This window comes from Pinus tabuliformis, chromosome 3_2 (genome assembly GCF_031772625.1).
Source record: "Pinus tabuliformis cultivar Carrire ecotype Pingquan chromosome 3_2, CPIR1, whole genome shotgun sequence".
In the NCBI taxonomy this organism is placed as follows: domain Eukaryota; kingdom Viridiplantae; phylum Streptophyta; class Pinopsida; order Pinales; family Pinaceae; genus Pinus; species Pinus tabuliformis.
Window position 1 is genome coordinate 952435738 of NC_142302.1, and position 24305 is coordinate 952460042.

At 38.6% G+C, this 24305-nt stretch overlaps 1 protein-coding gene across 1 annotated transcript in view; it reads right to left on the reverse strand.

The window, feature by feature from the left end:
• Positions 1-24305, reverse strand: part of LOC149183803 (uncharacterized) — a 39660-nt gene that overhangs the window by 13269 nt on the left and 2086 nt on the right. Inside the window, exon 3 of the mRNA XM_089415088.1 lies at positions 21962-23698. Within this exon, the coding sequence (XP_089271214.1) occupies positions 21962-23698 (1737 nt within the window). The remainder of the gene's footprint in view (positions 1-21961; positions 23699-24305) is intronic.

A 24305-nucleotide genomic window follows, 5' to 3' on the forward strand; every position in this document is an offset into this window, starting at 1 on the left:
TTAGTGTTGTGGTTTGCTGACCTTGTTCCTCTAGGGGTAGGAACAACATGTTTAGGGACTTTGGATCCCTCATATTATCGACATTTCATGCTTCATGTTGTAAGGCACAAAAATGTCTATAACAGTTTGATGCACCAAAATCTAACAGCCAATGTTGATCATGATTTGACAAATTAACTGATAACACTTCATCACTCATACCTGAACCAGATGCCGAACCTGTATCTGTCGTGTTTGCTTCCTGCTTCGCTGTCGAAGAGTCTTCTTTTGATGCTTACTGTCTCTTCCAATAGTCCTTCTTCAAATGTCCCGATTTGCCACAAAACCAACACTTTACCTTACTCTTCTTCCCTTTCGATTTTGATCGTGAGTCATTGTGCTTACCAGAGCGTCTTTCTCTCGAACGACCTCTAACCATCATTACTTCTGATGTAGAGGTGTTGGCATTTGACCTCTTCCTTGTCTCTTCGGACAACAAAGCTCCAACAATATCATCAAATTCAAGGGTTTCTGATATACTTAGACTGATAGAAGTAACAAAATGATCCCATGACTCGGGTAACAAGCACAATAAAGTTATAGCTTTATCTTCTGATTCAAATTTTACTTCTATACTTTCTAATTGCACCATGAGAGTATTAAAGACATTCAAATGATCAGTAATAGTTGTACCTTCCTTCATACGTAGACTGTACAATTTTCGCTTCAGAAGAATCCTATTGGTCAAGGATTTTGTCATGTACAGCTTCTCCAACTTTGTCCACAAACCAGCAGCAGTTTTCTCTGACACGATGTTAAACAAAACATCATCTGCCAAACACAGTCGAATACCGCTCAGAGCTCTTCTATCCAATTCATTCCATTCATCATCTATCATGGGGTAAGGCTGTTTGGATCTTCCCAACATCGCCTTTGCCATGCCTTGTTGCACAAACAAATCGTGCACCTTCACTTTCCAGATCTCGAAGTTATTTTTGCCATTAAACTTCTGAATCTCAAAACGAGCACTTTGAGTTTTTTCCATGTTGTATCAAACAAACAATCTCCAATTCCAAATAAAAAAATGCCTTTGTCATACCATGTAATCACAATTTTAAAAGAAAAAACCAAAATTTCAAGTTTACCAGAGGGAAAAATCTGTTGGGCACTCCTGGACATCGAAAAAACCGCACTTAAAACACATCCATTGCCTGGTGCTCCGCTGACAGCCGGTCAACCGCGCCAGAATTGGCGTGCTTAATCCCGTCGCAAAATTGGCGCGCTTAATCCCGTCGATTCCGAGCCAATCTGAATTTTGGATCTCTAGCACGAGTATCTGACTCGGATCCGCGCCAATTGGTGCGACTGTTCCAAAATAAACCGCGCCAACCCATTCTGCTAGAAATTGGCATGACTATCTCTACAAAAAACTGTGCCAATCGCTGAAACTACAACTTTAGCCGATATGTCACACGCCCCAGCTCCAGGTTATGGGCCCTCCACGCTCCACTGCGCTGCTCTGATACCACTTGTTAGACTAAACAAAGCGCAGCTGGAATAAATATAAACATACACAGTACATACACAAACCACACAAAACCATAACACAAAGGTTTAACGTGGTTCACCCAACCAATCTGGGCTACGTCCACCAGAACAAAGGCATCGACAATATTATTATTCAAACGAGATTACAACAAATCTAATAATTCACACATGCTCTCAGCTCTCCCCTATTTTATCTATTTTCTCTACACACTCCTTACAACCCTCTACGGGATTACATTTCTATATAGCTGGAGCATAAAACTGAATCATAAATTCCCTCACAACAAATATAGGATGCATTAACTCCTCCTCAAAAAATACTGGAGCTAATATAGAAACTAATCCTATTGTTGTCACATACATGATATTTTTCCCAAATTTAATAAAACAGAAAATCTCAACAATCACTTCGGATTAATTGGAGACAAATTATTCATTGTAGCGTTGTTAGCGTATGTAGTTTGTGCTCAAAAGTCTGGGTCAAACGCTATATTAGTTGTTGTCATAAGCCAGAATCATTGTGCATTGAGGTTGCCTATTTTGATTTGATGAGTTATTTCCTTTTGTTGTAATGGAGCTAACAATATGCAGTCTGGGTTGAATATAGTTTCAATCTATAGATATCCCCGTCATGATTTTAATTGACTAGATTCATCTTTTTATTTTAAGGCAGGCACATGAAGTTTAGATGTGTGGAATTATAAGGTTTTTTATTATGCGATATCTCTGTTACTAGTGTTTCTCTTAGATGCGATACAAATTTTATTGCCGTGTTGAGAAAATTGTGAGCATGTCAGGCCATAGCCATATCGAGAAGGAATCTACGACCATATCAAGAAGGATTGTTGAGGCATATTGTTTGTCACGGTGAATTGAGCCAAGGAAGAGCAAGGTTGATTTCAGGACGCTGTTTTGTGAAGAAAAACACAGCAGAGGCAAATAAATTTTGAGTTTGTCTAGAAATGGAAGCAACGGCGGGGTAAAAAAAGTTGAACGTGTAGTGTTCAACCCACTTGTGAAGCACCCAGTGTCAAAGTTTTGCCAGCTAGAGAGCGGAGGTGTACGTACCATTGAGTGTAACAAATTCCTTGTGGAGCATAGGTGTATGTAACATTGAGTTCAACAAATTCCCTCTAGAGCATTCAACATCTCACCTGTTAGCCAAGTGCGAATTTACTATTGTCTTATTTATAAATTTAAAGTTTTGAATTCTTAAACAAAAACTAAATAAAAATCTGGTGAAGATTCAATGAGTAAAAGGCTAGTCATACTGAAAAGCCAAGAGGCTGAGAAAGTCAAAGCATTAGCGAGAGTTATTGGAGGTTGAATTGAAAGAGTTGGAAGTCCAAAGGAAAAAGAATGCCTTAGCATTGAAATGGATAAAAGAATGGCTAGATGACAACTTTCTTCCCCTCATTGCAAATCCAAAGACAACAAAGGAGGCTTGGCATATCGTTGAAAGGAATTTTAGTGCAAGGGAAAGTAATCAAGTTGAAGATAGTAGCATTGTTCGTATTGTTGTAGCAGTGATTGAAAATGAGAATGAAGATGGATCTTTAGTAATGAATCTACACAGAGATGAAGAGTTTGGTGAATCTCACTTAAAAGTGGATCACAATGTTAATGGTGTGTTACCATCACGAGCTGATTTTGGCATAGATAATGTTACCAATGGAGAAGAAACTAATTTAGTGGATCCAACAATTGAAATTTCTTATGTTAATTTTGATGAAGAAGAATTAACTAGTGATGAGTGGTCGCATATGATGCAACAAAAAATTCTTATTTATATGTTGTTATTTCACAAGACAAATCAACTTGTGTTGGCAAACCAAGTGGAAGAAAACCTGTTTGTTCATTATAAAACAAACTACAAGAGTAAATTGAGCTACCAATCTACTTTTACGTTATCAGGCCACTATCTCCAAGCATGTTAAAATCCATCAAATCAATCATATATTCATAAATTTAGTAGCTCTCATGTGAGGGTTTCACCTAGAGACTATCTCTGGTAGAATGCTCTACATCATTTCATTACACACATGAATATATATAACTTACACTAAAAAATGGAAGCTAGAACAAACTTCGAAGGAATAGGTACTAAAACTTAATCAAGGGCATACACTCAACTAATGAACTGACTCCCTCCTAAAATATATTTCTCCATTATCTTCAACACTCTCCCTTAATAGAGAAAAGGTTCACTAGTACTCCTAACATTTCCCTAACCAATTCAAACTTGGTTATACCAAGAGGCTTACTTAAAATATCAACAACATTGTCACATGTATTACAATATTAAATATCAATTTCCTTTGACTCAACTTTCTCCCTGTCAAAACGAAACTTTGTATCTATGTGCTTTGTGTTTTTATGAAAGACTAGATTATTTGCAATTTTGATAGAGCTCTCCTTCTCACATTTGATAATTGTTGCAACCTTTTGTTCTTCTCCAACATCATGGAGAAGTCTCCTCAACCAAGCTATTTCAAAAGTTGTTTCACACATCCCTCGATACTCATATTCTGCTGAAGAACAGGATACAATGTTCTTATTTTTGTTTCTCCATGCAATGACCCTGGACCCAATGCTGAATGCATAACCTATTATGGATAGTCGGTCGTTTATATTGTTGGGCTAGACAGAGTCTCAAAATCCTGTCAATCTAACATCAAACAATCAATATAAATAATACCAAAGTCTAACGTTCCTTGAAGATAAGTTAATACACCTTTTGCTACAACCCAATGAATCTCAAGAGGCTTTGACATGAAGTGGCTCAACACACTGACTGCATAAGCCAAATTCGACCCAGTTGTAGTCTAGTAGATTATACTCGCAACAAGTTTTCTATACAATGTTGCAGCTGACTCCTTAGAACCATCATGATTATGAAGTTTGGTATTCTCCTATAAAGGCTTTGTTGCAACTTTACACTAATCCATTCTAAACTTTTTGAGTAAACTCCTAACATACTTACCCTGTGATAAAAAATTCTAGCCAAAATCCCTCCAGACTTCAAGACCCAAACAATAGTGTAGCTCTCAAAGGTCTTTCATCTCAAAAACCTGTGACATTTTCTCATTCATTTCTTTAATGAGTTCATCTGCATTTCCTGTAATGATAAGATCACCTACATATAAAGAAATCAAAACAATTCGCCCCAGTTTTTCAAACACGGTATATAGATTAGGGTCATTCTTGCTCCTTTTATAACTATGTTATAGAAAAAATGAATCAATTTTTTCATACCATGACTTGGGTTCCTGTTTTATTCCATACAATGCTTTCTTCAATATACAGATTAAATCTTATTTCCCATATTTAACAAACTCCTCAGGTTGCACTAAATAAGCTTCTTGTTTTAATTCACCATTTAAAAATGCAGAATTCAGATCTAGCTGGTCTATTGTCCAATGATGTTTGGCATACAAAGAAATTAACATTTTGATTATGTTTAATTTAGCTACAGGGGTGAAGGTTTCCTCATCGTATATACCTTATTTCTGTGAATACCCCCTTGCAACCAACCTAGCTCTATATTTATCTATACTCCCATCTACTTTAAATTTAGGCTTGTATAACCATTTAAAAGCTATGGGTTTTTTTCATTAAGGTAATTCAACTAGATCCGAGGTTTTGTTTCTAAATATTTATTCATATTCCTCTTCCATAGTTTCCCTCCATTCACTATATTGAGTAGCTTCTTTATAACTAAAGGCTTCAACAACATTTAACATACTAGTTATAAAAGAATTATCCCTATATGTTGCTGGAAACTGAGTTTTCCTACCTTATCTCTTGAGTGATGGTGTGGTGTGAAATCTATTTTGATCTCCCCTATGCGGACTACTTTCAAACCTGGTTTTATCAACCACTTGTTGTTTCTCCTACTACTGTTGTTTCTCACTGACCCCCTTTTCATCACCTTCTTCTAACAGTAAAGGCACATGCCATTATTCATCACTTCGAACAGGGTTCCCATCATCTACCTATTCATGGAATACCACATCTCTACTAGAAAACACCTTGTGAGTAGAAGGATTAAACAAATTATAAGCCTTTAACTCACTATAGTATCCAACAAAAATACAATAAATGGCTTTTGAATCTAACTTCTTCCTCTCTTCTTTGGTGACATGAGAAAAATACTTACATCCAAAGACTCTAAGAATACTTATTGAAGGCTTGAAGCCAAAGAATGCTTCAAAATGAGTTTTATAATCCAAACGCTTAGTAGGACTCCTATTCTTAAGATACACTGCAATGTTTACAACGTCTGCCCAAAAACCATTGGTCAGATTCTTACCTTTCAACATACTACAGGCACACTCCATAAGGGTTATGTTTTTCCTTTCCGCAACCCTGTTTTTCTTAGGAGTGTAAGGTGTTGTGAACTGCTACTATATTCCGTGTTCTTTGTAGTATTTGATGAAGTCACCCTTCTTAAATTCTCCAGCTTGGTCTCAACAAAGAATTTTGATGAGCCTTCCTGTTTTCTTCTCAATCATACTTCTGAATTGCTTGAAGTATTCAAAAGCATGAATTTTCTGCCTAAGGAAATACAACCAGGTGAACCTTGTACATTCATCAAAAAATAAAATAAAATAGTAGGCCCCTCCTAAAGACCTTGCCTTCAATGGCCCACATAGATCAGTGTGTACAAGTTCAAGTATATCCCTCTCCTTCCTTTCAACAATAGCAAGAAATTTATCTCAATGCAATTTACCAAGGGCACATGCTACACAGTCAACATGCATACTCTTCAAAACAAGAAGACCATTCACCATACATTTTTTCTAAATGAATAGTAGGTCACTTAAGTTTATATGCCAATGCTTCATGTAACACACTTCTATCATCCAATTTATAAAATCCTCCTACACATACACTTGTTGCAATGGACTTCATTTGATCCAACAAGTATTTAATTACACAATAAGATTTAAAGAAATCTACCTTAATAGGGACATAGGGACATCACCATATCCCTTGATTTCATACCCTCTATCGTCTCCAAGGTAGACGTTCATACCAGTGCTGGATTCTTTGAAATTTTTAAGCCATTGCCTCTTACCTCTCACATGGGAGGAGGCTCCTGAGTCCACTAACTAGATTTCTAATTCATCCTCCTTAGTTGATATCGCAAAATCGGATATGAAAAATTTGATATTCAAATTCTGATTTGCATCACTGAGATGACCTGCATGGTTATTGTGTCTTTGTTGACCTTCATCAAACTTCTTCGAACAATGTTTAGTTATATGACCAACTCTACCACAATAAAAAAACTTGGTCCTCAATCACTTCTATTTGAAGACATACCTTGAGATGGAGGTGGCTTTCTTTGTGGGGTTCCTCTGCTTTTGTGTGCTGCATTTGTCTTTCCTTTGAAGAGCTTCTTATTTTCCATTAGAGTAAGATATGAGTTCTAGGATTTCAGGGTTATCCGCCTTTCCTCCTCCTGCATTAGGATCCTTGTCAATTCTTCAAACTTGGGGGCTTTTTCTCTAGAATTCAACCTAGTGATGAACATCTGATAGTGAGTCATTAATCTACCATTCATGGTAATCGTGATCAAATCAGTATCTAACATTGTTTTGCTAATGTCTCCTAGCTTATTCTTAAGCTCCTTGATACAAGAGATGAATGCTATTACTGATTCATTCTCCTCCATTTTAATGGAGAGAATATTTCTTTTTAGAAACAATAGGAGATTTTTTTTTTTAATCTCATAAATGCCTTTGAGAGTTTTCCAAATGTCTCTTGCTGATTTACATTCTTGAATATGAGGAATAATGCAATCTTTCATAGACAATTTGACCAACACCTTTGCCTTATTCTCGCTCTTTTCCCAGTCCTAGATTGTTGTTGTTGTTCCACTTGTAGCTAGGGTCGACTTCAACTCATCACCAACTACAATCACCCATGCATTATGCCCCTCCAATAGAGTCTTCAACTTAAATTTCCAATTGGAGTAATTGGAACCGTCAATCTTATTTCTATCCTTCATATAAGGCTCTTCTATCTAATTGTTCATCTTGACAAGTCTCCCTTAAGAAAAAAATGACCTCTAACAATTAAAAAGAAAAGGATCTCCAGATCCAAGGAGAAATCTCAAAAAAAATGTATGTGTGTCCTCAAAAGAATACAATTCAAACACATGGATCTATCACGAGATCCAAAATGGCGATCACAAAACAAATGGTCCTTTTGTTTGAACACAATTATTTAAAATGGATGCTCTCTTAAAGAAAATAATTCCTCTAATTGGATGCAAAACCAAAAACAATGTCACTTTCTTTTTTAATAAAAAACAACCTCACTCAAATGCAGCCAATAGATTTTCAAAAAATGTGTTTTAATCCCATTTTTTTGAATGTGATATAAGATTATTTATAATCCCATTTTTTGTTTAAAAACTAGTCGAGGAACTTGATATAATTGATTTTTTTTTAAATGTTACAACGCTTGAGTTACACTATTGTCTAGGTCTTGAAGGTATTAAAGAGTGGAGAGATGCAAGCCATACTTTTGTTAATCACACAAGTATTTAAGAAAAGTTCTCAAAAGGTTTAATATGGATTAGGTGAAGGTTGCTTTCGTTCCAATGCACTAGATTGTGAAAATTCATTTTCATGATGGCTCAAAGGAGGTAGATGGTAAATTTTATATACAACTTGTGTTAAGCTTTAATTATACTACTACAACCACACCTGAAATTGCATATTTTGTTAGTGCGTTAAGTAAATTTATGATGATACCTATGGAAATCCATTGGAGAGCAGCAAAAGGAGTGCTTAGATACGGAACAAGTGTTGGTTTATTGGAGCCCGACCCAGGTTTAGAGTTAAGTTAGCCAAACAAATCTGAGTACTACTAGCCCTTTCGGAAATATTTTGGGAAGCACAGACTAAGGTCTCACCCGAAGTAGTATGGGAGCATGCTAGAACCTAGCTTTTGTACCCTCGAGTTGTCTAATGAGTTCAAGTGGTTAGTGTTTCGACCCTACATGCACGTCACTATGCACACTTCCCCGTATCTCACAACCTGAGATATTGCCTTCGCACAGCCATACTTAGGGGGCGAATGAAATTATTACCCAATTCCTTACTAGTATTCCAATGTTAGTTGATTATTTTAGCCTAATTGTGTGCTTTAATTTATACTTAAAAACATAAATCATTCATAGAGGTGCACGCAGTAAATAAACAATATATTTGCAATTTATATCAAACATGCATTAACCCAAGAGAAAATACATAAATTGATATCCAACTTCTCTTTATTATTCCCTTCTTCAATTACAGACTCGACTCTGCCCTACGCACTCAGCTACAAGGGTCTGCACACTCAGTTGCGGACTACTAGGCCTCTACGCACTCAACTATAGAGCCTTCTCCTACTCTACAACCTAAAGGCACACTTCACCGAGTCACTTAGACTCTTTCTCTTCTCCCTCCTCCTTTCTACTTCCTTCTTCACTTAGAGCCTCACTCTATTTATAGAATCCCATGATCTGCAACCATGGGTAGGCCGACATTACATTACAAAACTAGGGCAGACAACCTTGTGACTCTATCATACATTTTGCGCTCTGCGCCCGCAATTCGCGGAGTCTTTACAACAATATCGGGTCAAAACTTCGGCTTTGAGCCCAAAAACATGCCTTTGGTGGATTCCATGCCTAGCAGCCCCCAAACGCAAATATCATGACTCGCCCTCGTGTCACTCTATCAGCGCGGTGATCTTTGCATGGAGTCCCTCCAGCAATGGAACCATTTTTTGGCTTATTAGGGCCTGACCCAGGTTCAGAGTTGATTTAACCAACAAAGTTGATTACCTACTTTTCAAAGGACTGCAACATCATTTTTGGATGCAAAGGCATCTCGTCCCTTCACGATGGTTTACCAGTTCTTTGACAGATATCGCAGGCCTTACACAGTGCCTTTGAATCTGGATGAAGGGTTAGCCACCACATCCCTGCGTAGAGAATATTTTGTGTTGTTGCTCATCCTACATAATGTCCTCCTGCAGCACCCCCATGTGCTTCCTCAAGGATCTGACTTCGTTCAAATTCAGGTATGTACCTTCACAATATCTCATCATTACTCATTTTGTATAGGTGACCCACAATGACAAAAACGTCCACCACGCGCACCACCAATTCCTTATTTTCTTGAATAAAGTACTCCTTTGGAGCAGTCCCTATTGTTAGAAAGTGGATGATATCTGTGAAACAACCATCCGTGAGATGAATAGCAAAGAGTTGTGTGTCAGGTGATCCTTCCTCCAAACTAGTTGGTTCTTCGCTCGTCTCAATACACGACAAGTGATCTAGTCCTCTGTTCAATCGTCCAGGATTTACCATGACCTAAAAGTCATATTCTTGGAAAAATAAGAGCCACCTATAGATGCACCCCCCCAACATAGATTTATTGACCAAGTATTTGAGCATGGAATGGTCTGTGTACATCTTGAGCTATCCTCCCAGTAAATATTGTCAGTATTTTTGGAGCGTGTACATCATAGCCAACCCCTCACGTTCGATGGTGGAATAGTTCTTTTCTGCTTTAGACAACCTACAACTCGCAAACGCGATAGGGTTATCCAAGCCCTCTGCACCCTCCTTTGTTAGTACTGCTCCCAACGCTATACATGACGCATCAACATGGACATGAAATTCCACATCCCATTTTGGGAAGACCAGGATGGGCACAAAGGCCAATTTCTCTTTAGTACATCTAGGATCTTCATGCAATCATCATTCCAACAAAACATGACATCCTTCTTCAAGAGATTCTCCATCGGTGTGGTGATCTCGGCATAACTTTTGATGAAATTCTTGTATTACCCCGTATGTCCCTGGGTAGTGTACAACGATTTAACACTTCGCAGTGCTTCGAAATTCACAATCACTTTAATCTTCACAGGGTCCACCATCATCCTTGTTTGCAGACCAAATGTCCCAATAGGTTCCCAAAGGGAACGAGGAATGTGCACTTCTTAAGGTTCAGTGCAATCTGGTGTCGTCGACAAGTATCAAGCATCAAGCGTAAGCTTGCTACGTGGTGCTTAACCAATCCAAAGAAAGTACAATCATCAAGTTAGACCTCCAGGAACTTGTGAATGTATTATTTGAATGCAAGAAACAAATATTCGTGAAAATATGGCTAGCATGTTCTTCAACCCAAATGGCATAATGGTGTATCGAAAGTAGCTCCATTCTATTGCGAAGGTCATCTTGCTCCTATCTTTCGATGCGATTTCGATTTGGTGGTACCCTAAGAACACGTCTGTGAAAGAGTATTCTTCTTGTCCACCAACATTTTGCAATACTCCATCTGTGAACGGGGTCGGGAATGGGTCGTGCACACAGGAATCATGTAATTTCTTGAGGTCCATGTGTATTCTTATCTCACCCTTCTACCTCTTTTCTTGTACTACCATAGGGTTTACCTAGTCGAATTCTTCGCTGGCTTAATAATTCCAACCACGAGCATTTGTCGATTTCTATGCAGACCTTTTCTTTGTACTTCATATTCAAGCAGTAATGCCTATGCTTAACTAGCTTCACTTCGAGTTTTAAGGTGATTTTCATCATCCCTAAATCGCCAACGATCCCCTTTAGGTTCGTGATCTTAGTCGAGAATAAGTCTTCGTACTCGCGGATTAACTCAGTGAACTTTTCCACCATGGCATCATCCCAATAGTCACCGAGTGTTGCATACCTCGGTTCAGCCTCTGTCCCAATGTTTACCTGCTTTGATTTTACCGATGCAGTGATGTCAGGATCTTCAATCAATGGTCCTTGAACCTTACGATAGCCTTCTGTTTCTGGAATGTTGATTTTTCGTGGATATTCATCCTCCTCCTCAATGTTTACATTGTAACGTTCGAGTGCGTAGCTCAACTAGGTCACCCATTCCAGCTGCAGCACTTCCATTGGCTCCTAAGATATTTTGAAGATAGCTACTTTTACTGCTTGCAGTGCATCATCAACAATATACCACCAACGATTCTCAAACGTGAAGGTTAACAGGAATCCCTCGCCCAAGATATCCCATTCACTCGTGCCATGGTGGAGCTCCGTCTTAGTATACCAATTCATGGGTATGATATACAAGGTATGACTGAACAGGTCCACCCACTCAAGTTGTGGCCCTTCCTCGTAGACCTTGGTCCATTTCAGGAGCCGTGCACATGGATTATCCCATCCGTCATAGTTGCTTTTTAGCCTCATCTGAGGTGTCCCAAACTACATGTGTATCATCCTTCTGCATTCATGCCAGTCCTCAAAATTTCTTTGATGTTTACCGCACCATCTTGTTGGTGTTGCATGCAGTGCCCATTTTCGAGCATCAAAACATTGTTATTCTGGTACTTCTCTTTCAAATTTGTTTAGGAAATCATCAACCTCACTCAACCCATCATATGTAGGGAGATCTCTTGCTTCCATTTCTACATAGCATAGTGACCATATCATCATTTTGCAATTGAGCATGGTTACCTCGTGTAACTAGTTCTGCCATCATTCTATCTCTTTGTCCATATCAGAGGTGTATGAGCTTTCGTGCTCCCACGAAATCTTGCCATCCGCTGTTAGATTCACCGAGTCTTGCTCTCATGTGGTTATCTTGTAGATACATTCTATATCATCTTTGTTATCGTAGTCGTGCACTGGCTTTGTGTAGTGAAATCCTTCCACATGGTTTAAAGGTACCACTATGTGCGGTGACGTTTTCTCAAAAATCATCTTGCGCTTCTTTGTATTTATCACTCCATTCATGTCAATGGCCTAATCTATTCCTAGTAGCGCAGGATAGGGATTGTTGTCATCAATGATCTCTATCACTTTGAAATATGCAAGCACGCTTCGACCTTCGATATGTACCATTATTTCCTGCAATCTTCCCATCGGTAGGATCCTTTGTTGGTTCGCCATTCGGAACTAAATAGGAGACCATTGTAACATGGGTCTGCCCATGTGCTCCCATGTCTACTTTGGCAAGATGTTCACGTCCAATCCTAGATCCAAAATCACTTGATCCATTTCATATTCCCCGATCTGTGTGGTCAATCTCATCTCCCTTCCTGTTCGCATTGTGTGCTTTCCGAGGTTCCGTACTGTGCACGGTTCTCCTAGTCAAGAATATGTAATGATGAGTTCTTGTAGTCCCTTCACAGCTTTGCCATCGCGCAACAGCTTCATGCAAGCCTCCAAAAAGGTAGTGAGCATTTATGGGTCCATTTTTGGTTCCAGTTTGTCTTTACTACCTCAAGTGGAGGCCTCTGTGAATTTGTCCTTAGGTTCCATGAATGCCTCCTTCACGCTCTCTAAATCAAGTTATGGTCCGTTTGTTGGAGCCTTGCGAACCTAGGCACTCTCTTTGAGCTACTTACCTTTTTCATTTCTTGTCGTAATACCACTTCAGAGCACAATATTTACATTTGGTTCTTCCTCGCGCGGCTCAAACCTCATCATTTGCAAGTTCTGATTCAAGGGAGGTTGGAGTTCTCCTTTATCACGCAAGCTCGCTATTAGTCCTCTTTCTCATGATCAAAATGGCTAGAATATAAGCATGATGGTCTCTTGAGATTCGTATAATCACAGACATAAAGCCCTAGCCCTCCACAATTATAACAGATTAGTTGTTCGCAACCCCTTCATGGTCCCATTCCACCTCGACCTCGTCCACGCCCCTGAAATGCACTGTGCGCCATCCCTACATTTTCATCGAGGGTTCACGTTTCTGTTTGAACTCTGTAGATAGGAGTCTGATCCATAATTAGTTCATAACTTCTATAGGTGCGCTCATCATGGCCCACTGACCTACACAATTTATAGAACAACTGTTGGGACATCTTCATATACTTCTGTAATAGATGGCAATTGTATGTAGCATTCTTCCCTCCTATCTGAGAAATCATGCACCATAATGCAGGTGATGCGCTCAGTCTTGCTTGTGCGTTTGTCCTCAATGGCATTAGCCCTCCTGTTACCACATAGTTCGTGAATACTGAACAATGGTTCTTGTTATGTCCTTGGCCTTTGCACTTTATGCACCCTACCTCCTTGTACACTTCTAGGTGAGTTTTCTTGTCTTGTTTTAAGCTCTATATCTCAAGACACAAGTTTTTCAACTACGCGTGGATATGTTAGACTCCCAGGTTAGGATCTTGTATCGGGGTATCATGCAGTCTCATTGTGATTTCCAAGGCTTGGGACTGAGTGGATATATTCTGCTGTGACAGCGCATTCCTTAGATGCGGTGTTAGCGAAGCTACAAACCATGCATGTTCTTGCACATATGTCAAGGTCATGTTGGCTTCACGAATCATACACTTCAGTTTCTAATCTAGCTCCTAGGGGGTCTCACTTGGAAGCATCACGATTTCCTTAAATTTGATAATCAACTGTCTCTAATTTTTGCCTACTAAATTCCCTGTTTAGCGCAGCTTGGATATCCACAATCCCTGTGTTTGGATTGTCATTGGAATGCTTAACGTACCACATAAATGTGTCATCCTGCAAGGCACTAACCAGCGTCGCTTTCTTTATATTGTCATCTGTGACTCCCTATAATTCCCATACATCCTCTACCACAAACCAAAATTGGTCTGGATCTTCGTTCCCTGCTCCTTTGAACACTGACAACTTTATCATGCTCGCCATATTGAACTGTAGTGGTGGCAGAGGTGGTGTGGGTGAAGACGACGGTGAAGATGGTGAAGCTGGTGGTGGTGTAGATGGGGGTGGTATGCATGGAATTCATTGCTTTATCAGACTAATCGAACTCCCTAGTGAGACTTTCGCGAGCTCTTCCTCACTCTCCTGTGGAGGTGAAATCAAGGGACCAGTCCCTAATTCTACGCTACCTTCGTTTCTATAGATCTTCCCACTTCACATAGCCCCAAACATCAATTTATTCACACAACCCACTTTTCACACAGTAGAATCTTAATCCAACTGTTCAAAGATTAAATGTACTTACCTCGCGGTCCTTTAAGGAAGAATTGTTCCTCCTTGCTATAGTTGACTCAAGTATCTACCACGAACTTGGTGATAAATCCTCCTATAATTTGATCGTGCCAATGGTCCAGAACACGCATAATCTTATCTTCTGATGCTTCCAACTTGCGCACCAAATCTGGAGTCGACACAACAAGCTTGTCAACCCTACACCTTCCTTAACTATCTGCTAGCTTCACGACCCACTCATACAACACAGAGGGGAAGGATGCAAAGAAAATTTCATGGATTTTCGTATCTAAGTAGCACTCTAACAACTCTTCCTTCGATACTCGCAAATTGTTGTTTTCCTGTGCCACGAACTTGTGAATCTTTTTGTCTAACCACTCTTCAATTTCTTTCTTTGTCTGATTCTAGTGAAACGACATCAAATATCTCTTATGCAGATCCTGGTCCTGGAAATGGAACCATTTGTTGGCTTATTAGGGCCTGACCCAGGTTTACAGTTAAGTTATCCAAAGAAATCACAGTACTACTGGCCCTTTCGGCAATAGTCCACGAAGCTCGGACTGAGGTCTCACTCGAAGGAGTATGGGAGGCTGCTATAACTAGATTTCCACACCCTAGAGATGTATGATCAGTTCAAGTGGTCCGCAGTTCAACCCTGTGCACATGTCACTATGTGCACTTCCCCATACCTCGCAGCCCGAGATGATGACTTCGTGCAGCCCTACTTGGGGGCTGAACGCTATTATTACCCAAGTCCTTACTAGTATTCCAATGTTAGTTGATTATTTTGGTGTACTTGTGTGCTTTAAGTTGTACTTAACAACATAAATCATTCATACAGGTGTGCAGAGTCAATAAAAAGCATATTTGCAATTTATATCAAACATGCATTAACCCAACAGCAAATACACAAATTGACATCAAACTTCTCTTTATTAATCCCTTCTTCAGTTACAGACTTGACTCCGCCCTGTGCACTCAGCTGCAGGGGTCCACACACTCAGCTACTGACTACTAGGCCTCTATGCACTCAATTACAGAGCTTTATCCTACTCTACAACCCAAAGACACACTTCACCTAATCACTTAGACTCTTCCTCTTCTCTCTACTCTTTTCTACTTCCTTTTTCACTTAGAGCCTCACTCTATTTATACAATTCCATGGTCCGCGGACCATGGGTAGGCCAACATTACATTACAAAAATAGGGCGGATGACCCTATGACTCTAGAATACATTTCGGCCTCCACGCCTGCAATTCGCGGAGTCTTTACAACAATATCAAGTCAAAAATTGGGCTTTCAGCCCCAAAACATGGCTTGTGGAGATTCCATGCCCAACAACAAGGAGGTATACTCTTGATTGATATCCATTTCAAAGTGGACTAAGGTTGAAAATATTAAAAGGAGTCTCGTTCGTTGGCTTATTTCCATCTATTCCAAAACTATCTTCTCCTAAGATGGGGTATGCACTCAATGTGTTGTAATTGTTAAAACCAAGTCAAGGTTTCTATTTACTAGTTGAAAAACTCATTTTTAAGGGGTAATGCTTTTCACAACCTCCCATTTTACTATATTCATATTTATTTTCATATTTATATATCAATTTTTTTATACCTATCTTTCCTAGTTACAGTTTCCATTTCTCAATGGTTGTTCTGAATTATCATTTTATACTTCAAAGACCTCTTATCCCATTAATCTTCCTTTACTATGTTTATGAATATATTTGGTATGAAATAAAAATATGTTATATTCTTTTTGAATTTTCTTAGAGACGACTAATCTCATTTTGTTTAACATAACATGCAAGGGAATTTAACTTTACTGGGTTGATTAGAATATCCGACCATACAGGTTGTATCTATAGCAATGGTTTGTCGGTTCCTCACCTGGTTATTTTTCTTCTTCTTCATCCTTTTTTTCTTCTTCATAGCTTCTTCTTTACTTAAATCAATACTTTCATGAGGCAAAGAGGAAGAAAGGGATGAAGAAAAAAATTCTAAAGAAGGTAGAGGGTCAACTTTAAGATTGACTTGAGGTTGATATGGTTCACATGGAGGAGAACTCAGCTGAGGAGTGTTTTGGACATTTAGAACCATAGGAGTCGAAAATAACCAAATTTGCAAACCAATCGTAAAGCCAGGAAGAGACAACGTTGCCATATATGGAGAACCAATATCTTCAAAAAAGGAAAAGTACTAGAATTTTGATCAGAGGGGTTCCCTTGATTGGTAAAATCTCGAACCATTTACATTAGGCTCAATCTAAGATCCACTAGGGAGTTGTTCCACTGGGAGGATGTGGTCTCACAATCAATTAATTGATTTTAGAAATTAACAACACAAAAAAACAAAGGGGTGAACTAGGCAAAATGTTTATCAAGAAACTCTCAATTGCAATATACACCTAAGTGAACCAAGGACTTAACGTACATGCAAGAAATATCCTTAAATGTTGTGTTCGGTGTATCATAATATACAAGGTGGCCGACTCGGTTACTTATGGATGGATACAAATCTAAGGCGGACTTCCAAAATATACTCGATGGTTTGTGGAAGTGAAGTTCATAACAGTCTTGTCTAGCGCATTATCATTCGATGATAGTGTCTCCATATACTAATCATGTGTGGAGCACCATTCAATATACCTAAAGGTATGAGGAGAATGATCTTATATACTTACATACGTGGAACGAGATATCACTCCTAGAATGAAACACTGAAAAAGATGACATCTCCTACATTTAAAGACGTCAGAAAGTGTCTCTAGCCTAGACCTCTATATGTGTCCTTAAATTTGAAATTCTCCTTAGGTGAATTGAGATGAATTTTAAAGTTTATCTTGAATTAGATTTCAGTTGCAACGATCAAATTTATATGTCAGCTGAACACACCTATAATGCAACTAATATGATGAAGACTCTTCTCATTTTCCTTTTAACAATGACATGCCTAACTAATTAGGGGAAGAATAAATCAATCAACAATGCAACAAACAAGTGATGCAACAATTGATCTCTATAACTTGACTTTGCCAATCAAATTCAAAGCTCTATGTCCAATGCTTGATGCTTAAGATTTTTATTTTGAAATCCACTAAATTTCTACATGAAAACTATGAGGTTTGTCTAATCATTGATAAAACAAAACTATTAAGAAAGATTACTAAAACACCAATTCTTTCAAGAACTCAATGACTAAACAATTTAGTTTTCTAATGATCTAATGACATGAACAAAGTAAAATCTAAACAAATTCTTATCAAAGGCACTGAAAAACAACAAAAAACCAAATGGAAGCTTATGAAAGACCAAGACGCAATGAAGAATATAGGAGGACCAACAAGAATAAAGTTAATTAGAGAATAAATTAGAAAAATGATTTTTTTTCATCAAACCACGAGCATACCACATGCTAAAAGGGCCAGGGTGCACTGCAACACATGTACGAAGATGGCTAGGACGAGCGTATCACACAAAAAATGAAACTAAAGCTTAATGAAAGGACTTCGTAGGTCCATTTAAGACTAGGTAAGACAATAAAGGTGTATCAAAGAGGTAAAACAAGCACTAAAGATAGGCAAAGCAACAAGGGAATTCACCTATCCCTAGGGGAGTCACCAATTAGGAATCAAAGAGATCCAAATCTATGCATGTAGTATTGATTTCTTTGTATGTTGATGACTTAATGATTTCTTTTGTTAGTCATTGTAAGTATGTAAGGGAAGTGCTCAAAAGGTTTAATATGGACTTCAAAAGCTACTATTGTTCCAAAGCACTAGATTGCGAAAATACATTTTGATGATTGCTCGAAGGAGTTAGATGGTACATTGTATAAACAACGTGTGTTAAGTTTTAATTCTCTTACTATAACCACACCCTACATAGCATATTTTGTTGGTGTGTTAAGTCAATTTATGACTAGACCTCTAGAAAGCCATTGGAGAGCAGCAAAGGGAGTGGTTAGATATGAAACAAAAAGGTATATTCTTGATTAATCCCCATTTCAAAGTAAACTAAGGTATACTACTGTTTGTACCTATTTTCCCAGGTTGCCGAAATGGTTGTTATGAATTATCATTTTATAGTTCAGAGACCTCTTATCTGATTAATCTTGCTTTACTATGCTTTTGAATATATTTGATAGAAATAAAAATATGCTATATTCTTTATGAATTTTCTTAGAAACGTGTAGTCTTTATAATTAGTCAGGATTTTTCCTTCATCATGTTTCGTTTCTTAATTATGTATTCAATATGAGTTCAACAAAACAATGAGGGAATACATAAGCTTTACGGGCTTGCACCCCTCCCACTTGATTGTCATGGAATTTCTTTAAATCTTTCTTATGAGATTATATTTATTATTAAAAGTTATATATAGAAATGGAATTAATCCATGCACAAACTTCTCCAGGTAAAATGGACGTGTTCTTAATAAAATTAAAACGACTATTGACAATTGTATATTTTGTATATGGATTACAAGATATATTAGGAATTATTTTGTACTATGCTTATCTTTTCCTTAAAAACTCTACCTATGCTTCGTTGGATTTTTCTACTTATTCTGATGCTTCGGAGTAAAAATATTTATAAATTACTCCTCATATATAATATTTCATTTTCTTCAGCTATTTAAACAAAAACATAATATTTCATTATCTTCAACTTTTTAAACAAACCCGCTAGGACATTCGGTTCTTAACAATAAAGTTAATGATCTGATTTCTCTTTCTCTGACAATTCGATCAATAACTTTACTATTCCATGTGAAAGTTCAGAAAATAACCAAAGATGTACAACTCACTCTGGAAAAGATAATTTTTTTATAAAAACTAATAAATATAATTTAATAAACATTTATTCTAACAGGCTGTATTAATTATTAAAATTGTATGTAAAATAAAACAATAAAACAAAATATAGATTATCAAGTTTAAAAAAAAAAATCAAACTTTATATACTCTAATATGTGTATTGATGATGTTAATATATAATATAATGTATAAAGTTAAAATATATTATTATAAGTTTGATTACAAAATGTTATAAAGGAAAAAAAATTATTTCTTTGTTATTTTTATGAGCAATTATTTCATGTTCAACTCTCATTAACCATAATGGATGGTCATGGTCTATTGGATAATTAGTGAATAGAATACAAATATTCAAATGTGCATATTGAATGTCTCCAAATACAAATTTTAAGGTATATATGTTATATGGTAACAACATTACTCACAAACAAATGTACATATTAAATGGGATTTGAATGATTAGTGAATTGCATACAAATATTCAGATGTGCATATTAAATAGACCCCGGATACCAATGGCATATATTATAGTCCTTTGGTGACTTTTGGTTGTGGCATATATAAGGAATTAGAATCATGCTTTGTTGAGTTAATGCATGTATGTTGTACAATGTATACTGATGGCCCAGCCCTATGGTGACATGGACAATGCACCCACGTGATCACCCTACAGGCCCTCGTTGTCACAGTTCGAGTGGAAGTCAAATCTGCCTTTAAACTGCAGTTAATGAATATACCCTCTCTGTCGGTTTGGTAAGGCCACCCGTCGGTTCTTCCGGTCAATAAGCTTCCCGCCCTTGTTAACCCTACTTGCTGAGGTTTCGGGTCTATTTTCTCTGTCGCATAGTTGAGGTTTACTCTGTTTCGTTTTGTTTTTCTGCCGTCGCTTTCGGAGCTTGAACCTGGTCCACTCTTTGGTCTTTCTATGGACCTCACTCTCTGTCCGCACCTTGGGTCTCTCCCTATTGTGGCTTCTGGTGATAAACTGTGTCTCCGGGCTTTCTTCGCTGGGTTAACGAGCTGTTTGAGCGCACGCGATTCTGTAGTTCTTCACCTGCGTGCAATGGTAAGTTTCCGGTCTTCATATGAACTCTCTAACGCTTGGTTCTTCCAGCTTTCTTTACTCAGTTATGGTTACTGTACAGGTTATCTATAAGTTCGGCGCTTCCACTTTGCTGGGTTCCTCTTCGCTCTCAAAGGTAACTTATCAATCCATGATTCACTTTTCTCTGGTTCTTGCAACAACCACTCACAACTTCTTGTTCCTTATTCAGTTAGGGTTATCGGGTTCTGTCTCGGTGGTCTCCTGGTCGACTTATCTGTAAGTTCTATGACCCCATTATGTTGCACGTCTATGGTTCTTGGCTCCCTGATTTTATTATAACTCTGTTCTGTTATTTTTGTTATCTAACCCTGCTTTGCTTTGGACGCAGGTGGACCTGGTGGCTAGCTTTCGAGGGTTTAGGGTTCGTTCGACCTCCAGCTCCACTCACCCCTGTCTCTCTTCGCAAACGGGTAGGGTTTGCTCCCTTGCTAGTGTAACTGTAGATTTCTTTAGTATCACTGTAGGTTGCCGAGGGTTTGCACAGTTGAAATGTTTGCCTGCGTCATTGTATGGTCTCAGCCGTGTCTCTTCTGGCGTTTGTAATTTCGATAGCTCTGTTTCTTCTGCAACAACTTGTGGTTTCGACCTTGGAAAGTCGTTGGTACTTCGATAGATGTCAGGGTTTTTCAAATGATTTAACACAGTAATATTCTACAGTCCCGTGGCGGATTTTGTGCAGTCGAACCTTACTTTCTGTATACAATGTCTATATTATTTTTATGAAAGAGAATTAAAACAGTGATGGTGTTTATTTGTACCTGGTTCCTTTGTAAGATTCTGTAATCTCGTTTGCTGGGGTTATGTGTCCACAACGCTTCTTCTTGCTTCAACGTATCAGTTGTCTGGATAATTTTTGTTGTCGACTTGATTTCTGTTTGGTGCCTGTAGCGTTCTCTGTTATTCTAATTCCTGTTACAGTTAGAGTTTGTTCCAACTCGTTCTTAAGATACACAGTAAATACACAATAAACCTTTGTATGCAATATGTGGGAAATATCAGTAATAAATTGTCTCTGTTATAAATGAATTAGTTCTGTTACATAGGGTTTCGGTCTTGCTATATGTCACTCTTGTTATGTGGGGAAAAAGTCTCCCTGTTAGTGCTTTTTAAATTACATGGAAGCATAACTGCTTATTGAACTATTCTACTTGAATCCTGTAACTGTCACTTGGTTTCTTTTAACAAAAATTTAACTAAACAGTTTTTCTTTCCTAAGCTAACAACTTGTAATTTAAAATGTTCTGAAATAAAAGGAAACAAACAATAATTAAAGAAAGGACAACAACCAACTTGGTGACCTGTCCACCCAATCCTGGAGTCTTTGTCTTGTTTCTGTTCTCCCGTGCGTCAGTCAACGGTCACATGTCTCCTCGGAGCTGGATGCTCCTGCATCAGGCTCCCGGGGTGGTAAAAAGTCATGGCTCCGTTCCATGAGGTCGTCAACAGAATAGCCCGCTTTTTTTATCTGCGTTGCGTTGAGCCAAGAACTGTCCTCTATTGGACGGTTCTGCCACTTGACTAAATACCACAGATACTCCTTCCTGCGTGTGCGTCTAGCTACCTGTGTATCCAGAATTCTTTCGATCTCAAGGGGTGGTGCCGTTGGCAATTGTCTCGTCCAAGAATCTTCTCCATAGCTGGTGTTCCGTGGCATTGTTGCTGCTGCATCATTCTCCGAATCAGCGACATAGGGAAACAGATCTTCCACGTTAAAAATGGGAGAAATACCAATCCCGGGTGGCAACTGTATCTCATAAGCGTTCGCAGAAAATTTTCGGATGATTTTGCAGGGACCGATCTTCTTGAATTTTAATTTGTTGTACTCCCGTTTTGGAAACCTCTCCTTACGTAAATACGCAAGGACTTCATCCCCAACATTAAACTGAACTTCCCGACGCCTTGTGTCAGCTCGCTGTTTATACTTTTGACTGCTGTCCTGCAACTTCAGCTTGACCTGTTCGTGTAAATTGCTCATCGCTTGAGCGAATTCTTCCCCATCAGCGCTCCGTTTCTCGAGTTTCCCCAAATCTCGTAATTCATGCACTCCTCGCGGATGCATGCCGTACAAAATCTGGAACGGACTGTAACCGGTGCTGCGGTTAGGTGAATCGTTGTATGCGAATTCCGCCTGAGCAAGTACACGGTCCCACGTCCGGGAATTTTCCCCTGTTAAACTTCGAAGTAAGTTCCCCAGACTTCTGTTTACTACTTCCGTTTGACCATCAGTCTGCGGATGATAAGCGGAGCTGAACTGCAACTGAGTATTCAACTTTTTCCACAGAGTTCTCCAAAAGTGACCAGTAAACTTTACATCCCTGTCAGAGATAATGGATTTCGGGAGTCCATGCAACCGAACGATTTCAGTAAAGAAAAGGTGTGCTATATAAGTGGCATCGCTGGTTTTCTTGCAAGGTACAAAATGTGCCATTTTTGAAAATCGGTCAACTACAACCATTACTGAATCAAAACCCCGTTGTGTCTTCGGCAAACCCAGAACAAAGTCCATGCTCACTGAATCCCATGGTCGACTTGGAATCGGCAATGGCAAATAAAGACCAGTGTTTTGACTGTGACCCTTTGCTAGTTGACAAACTTTGCATCTACTCACGTACCTCTGCACATCCCGCTGCAGTTTCGGCCAGAAATAGAAATGTCGTACCTGAGCAATCGTTTTGTCTATACCAAAGTGTCCAGCCAGTCCTCCACTGTGTTTCTCCTGTATAATATTTTCCCGCATAGAACAGTTGGGTATACACAGCTGTCCTCCCTTAAACAGCAATCCTTCCTGTAGATTATAGTCTAACCACATGCTGTTATTTCTTAACAGAGGGTTTTGGCAAGCTTCATATGCCTCCTTAAATTCGGTATCAGTCTGATACAGCTCTTTCAAGTGCTCAAAACCCAAGACCTGCATCGTGCTTTCCTGTAGAAGCAACGTTCTTCTACTCAGTGCATCCGCCACCTTGTTCGCTTGTCCACTAATGTGTTTTAGTACGAACGTAAAATTCTGCAGGTACTCAACCCAAGCTGCATGTTTGTGGTTCAATTTATGCTGCTGCATAATGTACTGCAACGCAGAATTATCTGTAAATAAAACAAACTCATTTCCTAGCAAATAATGCCGCCAATGCTTCAAAGCTTGTACGATTGCGTAAAATTCTTTGTCGTAGGTTGAGTATTTCTGCCTACTCTCGTTTAGCTTTTCACTGAAAAAAGCGACCGGTCTGTCCTCCTGACTAAGGACTGCCCCAATGGCTGTCCCACTGGCATCGCAACGAACTTGAAAAAGTTTGTTGAAATCAGGCAGCCTCAATATCGGTCTTTCAGTAATCTTCTTTTTCAAAATCTGAAAACTACTTTCTGCTGCTTCAGTCCAGTGAAAAGGTTGATTCACCTTCTTGATCGTATCCAACATAGGTGCGCAGATCTCGCTGAAATTTCTGATAAACTTCCTATAAAAACTGGCTAGTCCGTGGAAACTTCGGACTTCAAATAAACTTTTTGGAGAAGGCCAGCTAACTATAGCTGCCACCTTTTCTGGGTCCATTTTTAATTCATTTTCTGCAATGACAAATCCCAGATACACTAATTCTCGCTGAAAAAAGGTACACTTTTTCAGATTAATCAGCAGCTTGTTTTGCTGCAGCTTCCTCAACACACTCTGTAAATGCCTGAAATGCTCCTCTTTAGTCCTGCTAAAAATCAAAATATCGTCCAGGTAAACTATTACAAACTTACCATTAAATTCCTTCAGTACCTCATTCATCAAGCGCATGAATGTGCTGGGAGCGTTGCTCAACCCAAATGGCATCACCAGCCACTCATATAAGCCTTCGTTTGTCTTGAAAGTTGTCTTCCACTCGTCGCCTT